The sequence below is a fragment of the Cyprinus carpio genome, chromosome B2, assembly GCF_018340385.1.
Source record: "Cyprinus carpio isolate SPL01 chromosome B2, ASM1834038v1, whole genome shotgun sequence".
Classification (NCBI taxonomy): domain Eukaryota; kingdom Metazoa; phylum Chordata; class Actinopteri; order Cypriniformes; family Cyprinidae; genus Cyprinus; species Cyprinus carpio.
The window spans coordinates 19,925,948-19,938,193 of record NC_056598.1 but is presented as its reverse complement, the minus strand read 5'-3'; the positions used below and the strand labels follow the sequence as shown (position 1 = coordinate 19,938,193).

General features: G+C 35.0%; 1 protein-coding gene across 1 annotated transcript; it reads right to left on the bottom strand.

Annotated features, from left to right (window-relative positions):
- Positions 1 to 835: 835 nt before the first annotated feature.
- On the bottom strand, positions 836 to 12,167 carry LOC122136216 (uncharacterized protein KIAA0040-like). Its single transcript, XM_042718549.1, has 3 exons — positions 11,994 to 12,167; positions 7,409 to 7,532; positions 836 to 3,972 (listed from the first exon to the last, which is right to left on the bottom strand). Exon 3 carries the CDS (start codon positions 3,423 to 3,425, stop codon positions 3,093 to 3,095), a length of 333 nt encoding a protein of 110 aa, XP_042574483.1. The 5' UTR covers positions 3,426 to 3,972; positions 7,409 to 7,532; positions 11,994 to 12,167; the 3' UTR covers positions 836 to 3,092.
- Positions 12,168 to 12,246: the final 79 nt, after the last annotated feature.

Below are 12,246 nucleotides of genomic sequence, written 5' to 3'. Positions count from 1 at the left end.
TGAGAAACATCTCAGTATTTTTTTGTTCATACACTGGAAGTCAGTGGTAACCAAACAGCTTTGTTACCAGAGCCTTCAAAATAGCTTCTTTTATGTTCCACAAAGAAAGGTTTGAAACGACATAAGGGTGAGTAAATAATGACAGAATTAAAATTTATTGGGTGAACTAACCCTTTTTTTTTAAACTCGTGATATTCGGCACCAGTATCTTGAATTTAAGGGCATAACTGCATTTACGGAGTTGTTGCCCTGCATCATATTTGTCAACAGTGTATGAAGTGTAAGATGATTCACAGGTCTAGGGGCGGGGCCAGTGCGTTAACTGTATTAAAATATTTTAATCGCGTTATTTTCCATAACTAATTAATAAAGTTAACGCGTTACACACACACACACACACACACACACACACACACACACACACACACACACACACACACACACACACACACACACACACACACACACACACACACACACACATATGTATGCATATGTGTGTGGTATAATGCATATGATTTTAAAACTGTAATTAACCTCACAACATAACTTTGTTAAAATATTTTAATCGTGTTATTTTCCATAACTAATTAATTGCGTTAACGTGTTATACACACACACACATGTATATGTATGCATATATATATATACATATACTGTATATATGTGTGTGTGTGTGTGTGTGTGTGTGTGTGTGTGTGTGCGTGCGTGCGTGTGTGCTATAATGATTTCATAGTTGTTTAACATGATTTAACCTAAACTATTGTAACTTATTACATTTAAATAACATGATGTTGACTTTGACAGGTCTAAACGTACAAAACACAGCCCACAATAAATATAAAAAATAATTTTATTTAATCTTGCAATTCAAAAAAAAAAAAAAGACAAGGCTGAAAAAAATCTGCATGCATCAACCAGCATGGCAACTGAGTAAGAAAATGCTGCTTCAGCATATTCATACAAACTGACACTCATTTTCATGCAGAACTGGGCTGATCAAAGCTTTGCTATCACATATGTTGAATGAGAGTGCAGGAAACAGAACTTGACAGCTTCGTTGTTCAAACAAATGAAATGTTCTCTTTGATCCAGCTGTACCAGAAACCAAAATCAACGAAGGACAAGTATGATCCAACCTTACTGATTACGTAATGAATAATTCAGTGGTTGCTTTACCCAAAATGCATGCTAGTGAAACAGCAGTTAAGTGAAAAAAGAGCATGATGAATGTTAATGCATGACTTTCTGACATGCCTAATCAGAATGTGTTGAAATACCAAATAAACATCTAATTATGGCACTGCAAACATCCCAGCATCTGAAAAGTGCAAGAAGATGAAAGTTTGTTTATCAGCAAGCTCAATAACACACAACTGTGATGATAATGGTGTCTCTAGCAGTCTTGAGTTTTGAGCTCAGCATAATAATTTTTTTAACTGCATTGTGAATAAAGGTGTTTAGGAGGAAATTATGAGACCAGTTTCATGGTGTTGTTGAACTGTCTCTAGTAAATCCATCCATATGCGTCACAGATCCAACACAGACCCCCCCCCCCCCCCCACACACATTTAAATAATGGTTTTCTCAGGTGAATCATCACAGAAAGAAAGGCAGGTTATATTTATAGAGAAATTGTTTTGTGAGTTAACTGTCAGTTTCTGAAGCCATATAAAGCAACTCATTTTAAATGCATCGCATGCTTCAGGTGAAGGACAAGTGGTTGCGACCCACTAAGTGCGTCACTAGAAGTTTTTGACATCTGTATATAACAGCATCTTTGGAAAATGATTTTATTCAAAATTTGGTCTAAGTGCAGCTTTTAGAAGCATTTGAAATTGTGGTAAGCTCTTTGGAAATCTGACATATTTCTGACATTTGATCCTTTTAGAAATGTTAAACAAGCGATATCACACAAGCGATGCTGTTCTGAATATTGCAGGTAATCACAATGGTGCTAATATTCAGAACCAACAAAATGGTTGTGTGTGATATTTATTTTATACAGCAGTTAAATAAATGAGAATTTTATATTGAGTAACTTAAATTTTAGACATAGCCCAAACAGAATCAACTGGTGTCTCTCTTAACAGTGGTATGTTTTATTCCAGAATAAATTTAGAATGAATTGGTTATGTAAATGATTCAATGACTCACTCATATAAATGCTAACTAGTTTCGCTCCTGAATAAATCTTTGTATTTGAACAAATCAGTTGAATGAATACATCAAAGATACACTCATAAAGACAGTTGTTGCACACATTCAGATAAGCGGACTACTACTAACACTGCTGCTACACTGTTTGTTAGGCTGCATTGCACGACTACATAGTTCAAGTGACCGAATTCTGTTTTTTGTAAACGTGAAAAAAGCACACAGTTTCTGATATTCTCAGATCAGTTTCAGGCCTCATTCATTTGTGGAAATCAATCTGTTATAAATCGGATATGTTCATTTGTGTCTGCCATGTAAGTGAACAGATTCCTGTCAATGTGAGTCGTATGCAATTTAAAAAGCAAAGGTGGTGAATGACAGCTCAGGTGGACGCCAGTTGTGATTTAATAACACTTTTCAATTTTTGCAAAAATGGAAAGTCTTACAGTTTTCAAAAGCTTGTATTATCATTTCATCTGCCTCCATTGCAAATCATGCCATCTTTATTCCCTTTTCCACCTAAGTTTTTCCAAGTCAGTACGTCCACCTTGGGCTGTTTTGCCAAATGTATAGTGCAAATACAGACATCAGATACGGGTCATCAAAAAATTGGAAATAGTCAACAAAGTGTATATTGGGCATCAAGACCTGCAGTGTAAATGTGGCCTTGGTGGCCATTTAGACAGAATGCATTTTGCCATTTAAAGATATGCATTTCTTTTCTCCTAACGCTGGTTATTGGCAAGCCTTTGAGGATCAAACGCACCATACAGCATCTTCTTACCTATTCATTCACTCTTAAACTTTACTTTTATACAAAAATTCTTTTTAAATTCTCTTTTGATTTTTTTACATTCAGGCACATTTTAGTAAACACTGCTGTAACAATTTTGTACCTTTACATGTACCATGAAGATAAATAAACATAAAATTGTTCACACCATAGTCAGTGCAAGTCTTTCATTAATCATAGGATCTGTTTTGACAGAGATCCACAAGTCTTCATTATTCTGGCTGCTGTTTTTCTTTTTCTTCTTTTCGGTTTTCGGGTTTGTGACTGAGGTCTCCCCTTTACAACAACAACACCGGCATCCATTGGCATTACGACAACAGCAACAATGACAACACACCAGTATAGATGTGAAGATGACAACCAGCGGTAGAGTCAGAAGCACTACCAGGCACACCGTGTTGTAGACGCTCTGGTCATGCTTGGATGAAGTGAGGTTCCATATATCATTGAAAAACTGTAGGATTTCCTCCTTCATGGTTCAGTGACAGTTCTTCAAAATCCCTTCGGAGTTCCTATAGAGATCAAATCCAATGTGATCCGAGATGTAAAGCCACCGTAGATCCGAATAAACCAGTAATTAGCATGGGATTTCTATCTAGAGATCAAGGAATTGTCCATTTGATCCAGGTCCAACACCTGCTGAATGTTCTGTTTAGGCCTGTTAAATGTTCTTATGTCATAGCAAATCCCATCCTGAGAAAATATCACACAAGCCAATTGAAATAAATGGTGGATGGACAATTTCAAAATCCTCGATGTACACAGTTATTGCTTTAATCCCAAACTACACTGTTTATCTCATAAAACTCCTTGCATTTGGGGTCTAAGAACAAAGCATTGCTTATGAGATGTTTCTGTATGACTTTTCACGATTCATATATTCTGGCTGTGAGAACTGGAGAGATCGTGGGTCGTGTTTATACTGGCTGGATTCCTCTAAGCATTGGTCCCTCTGGAGACTCCAACTCTATTTTAGTCTCTTCTGCCTTGACTCTCACAGATGTGATGGAATGAGGGCATTTCTGGAGAGACAGAGAGAGATGTAGAGTGAGAGAATAAAGAAATATCAAGAAAAAGAGAAAGAGAGAGTGCAGAAGTTAAGTCAGCTGTGGATCCTCAAGTGACTCCATGTCTCTCATGTATTCTGACTCTCATCAATGTTGCAGGACAGAGTCACGAGTGCACAGCTACATGAGTCAAACCAGGTCCAAGAACGAACCTATAATATAAGTATATGTAATATAAGTCATGTGGGTCATGGTATATATTTTGTTGTGCTTTTTAGTTATTTACTTTTTTTTAAATGTCAAATATGCACCATGTAAGTAAACATAAAAAAAAAAATTCAGCTCCATATTGTAGATGGTAAAATCACTTTGATCACTTTCAGTGATGCTGTAATGTTCACTTTTGTTTTACTGTTTCAACATAATCCAGGTAAATGGACAAATATATTATCAAAACAATAAGAGATAATACATTATTTCAAAGGATGAGGAACCAGTGAACATATTCTTAACTAGAAACACTCTGACGTCAATTCATATACCACAATGATGGGGACTAAAAGATATGCTCTGGAAAACCACCATATGACAGATAACTAAAAGAAACAAATACCACAGCAACATAATATTATCAATTTAATAATGAAGCAAATTTGTACTGGTTAACTGAAGATTAACGATTGCATGTGAACTTAGTTTAAGTTGCTATTCGTCCCAGGATTTAGACCCCAATGTAGGTCATTCACATTGGTGGATTTTATGTCTCTGTTAAACAGTACTACATATTTTACGTAAAATATTAATTCACTTTCATGCTACATGATTTTTCATACATATATACACCACATCAACACAAATTCATAATGATTAGTAACCATAATAATAAAAAAAGAAACATTTTGAAGCACTTGGCAAAATCCCAGGTCCCCAATCATGATTTTTTCCCCAACTTTACTTTGAAATAAAGAATACATATATTTTTTGTATTAGTATATACATTTTCTCTGACATAAAAAAATCATTTTATTTTGATACACATTTTACCCCCATCCTGTTACTGATACTAGACATTTAAAATCTTAACCATTTGGCCTACATTTTGTGGCTTTTTAGAAGTGACATCACTTCTCTGGAAGGAACAAACAAAGTATTAGGCAAGCTTTTTTTCATTACTCAAACAATTTTCTTTTTATAATTTTTCAGAAGACTTACTGTATAGCCTAAAAAAATAAAATGTCCACCCTGTTGTGTCCGTACATACAGGATATATAAATAGATTGTATACGTCTATTAAAATTCTTTCTAAATCATCTTCTAGCATGTTGTTTTTTCATAGCTAGTAATGGGCTTTATTAGATTTAAGGTCCACCCTGTTAGTTACACATATTGCACTGAAAAAATGCCATGTAACAGGGTGGACAAATTTCCTAGACCAAATGTGAAATAATTGGTCATGATTATTATGTTCGACTAGGCTGAGCTTGACCAGTGGTTTTCTGAAAGACAGACATTTTCTTCCTCAGGCTAAAATAATAACATTTTTACATTTTTTTTTCTCTACAATCCTGCTCAATATCCACCAAACTGTAGGAATGGCCCTGGTGAAGTTTGCTTACTCGCTGATGCCTTTTTATCCTGAATTGATTTGTTTATCTTTTGTTTCTTTTTATCAAATACTACACACATCCATATAATGAACATTTTCAGATTCAAATTCAACAAATTTACTTTAACTATAGGAATGATTTTTAAGGTGAGACACCACTTGTGAATAGCGTAAAAATACTAACCTCTAGATAGCACCATACTTCCTCAGCTGGTTAATCACAGTACATTAAGTTGTTTTGTATTACAAGTTTTCTAAAATTTAAATATTCCAGTGAGTCATTATATAATTACATATGCACAAATTTGCATACATTTCTTTGTGCATTTATTTGGTGGAGATTTCTGGCAAGATGAAAAAAAAAACTAATTTCGAGAAACCGGTTTCGTCTGGTATGCAGATTGAAACCTACAGATAAATTATGTATTTTGGATGTTTTCTTTGCACTAGTATGGTAAGAGTTTATGGAAGTTATGGGATTACATATTATCATATTTCCCCCACTACTAAACAAAAAAAAAAAAAAAAATCCTCTGTTTCCCAAATGTTGTGTTGCACAAACTTTCTGAAGCCTCAGCATCTTGTTTTGGCTGTGCACGGTTCATGCAGGCAATGTGTTCACCCTGCTTCCTGCAGACAGTTTCACAACAGGAAATCAGTTAGTGCAGCATTATTTCTTAGGTGTGATAAACACCTATGCAAGAAAAGGCAACTCTCTTCTCAAATACAGACAATTTGAAGACTTTTCAAGAAGCTTAGCACTAAAAGGCATCATATCATGTTTCCCGTTTTGAAGTTTCAGCCGTAGACTTGCTTAACACTTCAAGAGCATTCAGCTCTACGTTCTTACTCTTATCCTTCACCTCCTCAGCACGACCCTTCTGAAGAAGAACAATCACTTTAAGCAATTCTCAGATCGGCAGAGGAATGTTAAACAGGAAAACTCTCTCAGCTTCACACAAAGCCAGGATGGAGCTCTGAATTTCACTGACAACATCAGTTACATGCAAAGACATGTTGTTGTGCAAGTCAAACTCCTCCAAATTTTGGAAAGAGATTATTAGATTAAACCAGCTAGACAAGTAATTTTTTCCAAGGCTCACAAGCAAATTTAACACATTTAGAAAAGACAAATACAGGGACGTGATTAACCTCACACAAGAGAGGACACTGTCTAAATACAGCACAGGCCCTCAGGGTTTTCAAAATGTGTCTGAGAGAAAGAGGGCGAACAGAAAGCGCTGCGCAATTGCTTAGTTTCATCAGCTGGAAGCTCTATATCAAACAAAAGCTAAAGAGTCTGTCTTATATTCAAACACTCGCATGCTTCCAGACCTGTTATGGAAATATTTACAAAACCAGAGGACCTGTTTAAACCTCCACCTGCCCTTCATTTACGGTGCCCAGTTTATATTCATGAATGATTTGTATCTCCTGCCTTCCTACTTTGGTGATGTCAAACAGCAATATTTTTCAGACTTGAAAGCAAAGTGCACAATCCCAGGCCTCAGTATAAACAAAATGGTTTTACCACATTTTTTTCCAAGACTAATCTGGAAAAAGGTCAACAGTTATTTAAGGAATTTCAGCCAGACAGCAGTTAAGCAAGTCATATCGCAGATGCACATGTGGTATATATCAAAATTAGAAAAAACATATTTCTCAGCATGTCCACAAGCTTCTCCATTACACAGAATGTCAGTTACGACGCAGGAGGAGCTCAGAAGTTAAAGGGGCATATGGCCTGAATTGAGTTAGCTGTTCTCAGCTATGCCACATGTGACAAACAGATGCTCATCAGGCCAGCAATCCATAATTTCTCAGCCCATAAGCATTAAACCTTACCAGCTCTGATGAGGGGTCAGACCAGACGGCTCTGCGGGCATCACATAACCCTCGTTTCAGCAACACAGTCTGCTGCTCTGAATGGACGGCACGTACGGCACATATCCACTGCTGTACCTGGAGCCTGTGTGTGAGAGGAGGAGTCGAGTCACTGTTTCTCAGTCTTCCTGGGTTGTACAGTATAAGAAAGAACCCTCTGTCTGCTCACAACTCTTTTGCCTGACACACTGCATTCTTGCGGTTCCTAAACTCAACTTCCCTGTGATGTCACAGAATGAAGGGAGGGGAAAATGTGTCACTGTGTTTACATAGTGCCCACAAACAGTTTTTAGCATGTATTGAAATCATTTTGAAAGTTCACTGAGGAGCTTGAGTTACGTCGAGTGAGAGAATAGTTTTAAAACATTTCTTGTATTTTAAGAAACCGCTATGCTTTTATGCTGTGAGGTGCAGTAAAACAGACATTTTTCTTTCACACTGAATGAGGGTAAAAGTAATAGTGCATTCTTGTAGTATTTTAGATTTATGGCTTGCAACGTTAAGAAAATGAACACTGAACAGGGTTTACTCACACTTATGAATATGCCACTGTACCAAAACAAGTCATTAGATATAAAGAGATTTGAAAAACAGAATTATCCTTGACTTAACAAAATGTTCAGAAACATCAAATTTCCCTTTATTATTTTCTAACACATAATATTTCCTACTATTTAAAAAAATACTGTATATATATATAAAAAATTATAGTAGTGAATATTATACTACAAAAGTTTTTGGTAAGTACTATTTTTTTAGTGTCTTATGCTCACCAAGGCTGTATTTATTTGTTTAAAAACATAGTAAAAATTTTAATAGTATTATTATTATTAAAAAGAGTAAAAGTATTATTACAATATCCGTCACTGGAATATATTATTATATTGTGTCTCATATTATTATTGCAATAACTGTATAACAAAGCTGAATTTTTAACAGCCATTTATCCAGTGTTCAGTGTCACATGATCTTTTAAAAATCATTCTAATATGGTAATTTCGGAAAATGTATTATTTTTGTATTAATATTATTGTTGAAACTGTGATACAATTTTTTTTCAGGATTTTTTGGTAAATGAAATTGAACATTTTTTGATTACACTTTTTTTGACCATACAATTTATATATATTGTATATTTTACAATTTTATTTTTATCTGTTAATTTTTTTTTGTGATTCTCTCTCTCTCTCTCTCTCTCTCTCTCTGTGTGTATAGATATATATTTACACAAAAAAATAAATAAATAAATAAATAAATAAAACCTGGCTACTTAATCTAGTTGTCTAATAAACCTGAAATTACAAATATTGTTACCTCTTTTGACAATTTTTATTCTGGAAGTTGCTTTGGTATATATATATATATATAAACACGCACACACACACATATACTGTATATACACATAGTGAAGCAACACAAAGACTGTATGCTTTAATCTATCAAGCATGTACAAACTGAGAAATGCAGAACTGAGCATTTATTTTGGGCGTGTTAAATACTTGAACTTCTCTTACTCAACCAAGTGACACAGGAAGGTTTTCAACCCTGCTGATGCCCATTTCAAACACTACTTTCAAAATTTGGACTGTTCTGGCTGCTTTGTTAAACTTAAACAGAAGCAAGAGAAGCATTGTCTGGATTCTACACGTCTGACTGTAAAATCTGTGAAACCTTCTACCAGACTTTGTTGTGTCCTTGATGATGTAAACCTGGACTCATCACTTTTGATGTCTCACAGACTTGAAGTTAGTGTGGTTATTCACACCCTACTGTATAGATCTATGCTGAGGCAAGACTGCTAATCGAAGGAAGGCAGAACTAAAAAATGATCTCTCTCTACCAGCCTCTTCCATCATCTTTCTGTCTGACGTTCTGTCCTCTGATTGGACCCTTCAGAAGCAGCAAACTGAACATCCCAAAGGCACAGAGTGTGCTTTGGAAACATTAGGGTGTTGGGTTTATGTTTAGTCCCCCTAATGAAAAATAAAGCAGGCTGCCTCTGAATCCAAATATAGCCCAGATAGTTCCTAACCAGTCACAACTGTAGCTCATGAGTCATTCTAATGAAATGTATCAGAACAGTGCTGTGAAAACAAGAGGAGGGACCAGTGAATGCTCTTTGCTCTGCCATAAATGGCCTGCTCCCTCCTAACTCACTATACTGCTGGGACTAAAGAATTGTGTAATTCAACTTCTTCCATTTCTTTTTTTTGTATAGGTATACTGTTTCATTTCAAACCAAGAATGAGGTAAAATTTGTGTGTAAAATTTGTAAATTTTATTACTAGACTTCTGGAGGGACACATTTCTTAAAACAGGGAACTATACCCAATTTAGAGAAGATGCAAGGTTACACGAATTTGCATTGAACCTTGAAATTGAGCTTCCTGTTTTTACACTGACCCCACCTATCCCTCCCATTGTCAAACTTAGATAAAGATCAGCATGTTGTGAGAGGTGAAAAGTAATGTGAAAATATGTGGTTTTATAAATTGAATTCTAAAACCGATTTTAAAAATGTAATTAAATACGGTATGTTTAAAATTAGATTATAGTCAAAATACAGACTGCATCTCACCATAATTTTATATGAACAACCTATATATTTAGGCTAATAAACTATACTTCTTCATGGACAAATTGTTCTCATAATTTTCTTAGATTAACTAAATATTTATGTCAGTCACTGGGGTTTTTGCTTCATTTCCTGTTGAGCTGATTTACAATTGAATCGCAGGAAGTGTGCTTTTTGCTTAATTCTACTTTAATTTAACAGAATTTGTGCTTAAATTAAGAAAACGGAACAACAACATCATAAAATAAACAAACAAACATACAAATAATCATATATATTAGTCTGGCTAATATTTCAATAGTTTTAATAACATCAATCTCCTTTTTTGAGACACTGAGTGAGTACTAAAGTTGTATAGGCCTATTATTTTGATTTAATGTAGGGATAGTCATGTTCTCTGGAACACAAAAGAAAATATTTTAAAAGAATGTGGCTAACTAAACAGTTTAGGTTACTATTTACCCATGTATAGGTCAAAAATACAGGGGCACCAAAACCTTTTGGTTATCAGCATTCTTCAGGATATCTTCTTTTGTGTTCAGCAAGTTTTGTTATGAATTGAGGGTGAGTAAATGATGCAGAATTTTCATTTTTGAGTGAACTATCCCTCTAACATTATCTAATGCATCTCAGATTTTTATAAAGATTATGACAGCAGTCTTGTTAACACAAGTACATCATGTTGTTAGGTAGTCTAAACATATGACATATGTTAGTATTGTTGACATTGTTCAGAATATCAACCTAAATTACTCAAAATACATAAGCAAGCTTGAGAAAGAAAGAGATGATTTATACATGTTCCTGTGGCTCAGTGTTAGAGCATTACGTTAGCAGTGCAAAAGGTTGTGGGTTCAATTCTCAGGAAACGCACATACTGGTTTAAAAAAAAAAAAAAAAAAAAAAAAAAAAAAAAAAAATATTGGATAGCCTGAATGCACTATAAGTCAATTTGGATAAAAGTGTCTGCTAAATGTAAATGAACAATCTTCATTTTTTTTTTTTTTTTTTAAAGAAACATTTTAAGGGTTTTTAAGATGGTCATATGAAGGTCAGTATAATTTCTGTCAAAAGTTAAAGCTCTTTTAAAGTACTGTCAGAAGCTTGAAATAGAATGATTCATTTGAACAGAAGTAACACAAGGATTGGGTTCAGCCTGGAACATATTGAGGCAAAAAGACAAAACAGTTGCAAAATAATGCCTCCCATAAAAGGCCTCGGGCCTGTGGGTTTCCAGCCCTAAAGGGCACTTCTGTGGTTTTTGCACCATATGTTGAGACATCTTGATAAAAGGACAAAAGCTTGGGCATGCTCACTACAAGAAGGCTGATGTTGCCTGAGAGCATAAATTCCAACATGGCTGAGGAACTCAGTAAAGCCTGCTTTTGTACTAAAAGCTTCTTTTCTGGAAAGCTATATTTCATACATCAAGCTGAAGTGTGCCCTAGAAATCCAAGCAATATCTTTCCAACAACTGTCACGCATGTCACAAAATGAGGTGCAGTATAAACGTATTGTCTTTCTGTTTGAATGACAACATGCGCCTCCGGTATGACACTTTTCTACAAGCAGACAATCAAAACAATGACTAATTCATCACACACAGATGAAAAACGCTCATATTTTTCAGTTTGTTTATCACTCATATTGCAGCCTAAATGAGCCGTGAAGTAAGTATGGATGAAAATTATCTTATTCTGAAATAAATCTTTAAAGACAGGTAGTATTATAATATTAAAAACAAGCTTCAATGCTTTGCCTGATTAATTAACCAACATAATAACATTTTATACTTTACAGGCTAATTAAAGAAGTGTAAATGATAGCATGCTTAAAAAGCATATAATCTCATCCGTTTTATTTCTTAGTTCCACAAACTGATCAGAGAAAAAAAACTACAACTAAAGACACATAATTTCTTTTAGCAAACTATTCATTCTTCTGTATAGAAATAACATGCATGTTGCTTACCTTCGGATGTACAATTGCTGGTGTTTCTCCAAAACATGTGCCTGTGACACCGAATGTACCTCCACTGGTTCTGTTGAAGCTGTTCCAGAGATTTGAACTTGGTTTCTGATTTAACCCCTGTGTGTGTGTTGCCATTAGAGAGTCCTCCTACAGGCAGCCGCCCAGCCTCTTATTCTAGTGTCAGAAATGATTAGATCGCAGTGTTCAGTGACTTGTGAAGATTTGGGGGGTGGTGTATCTGCCTACTTACATC

Coding starts and splice junctions, on each gene's coding strand:
- LOC122136216 (XM_042718549.1), bottom strand. CDS start 3,425: ATGAAGGAGGAAATCCTACAGTTTTTCAATGATATATGGAACCTCACT.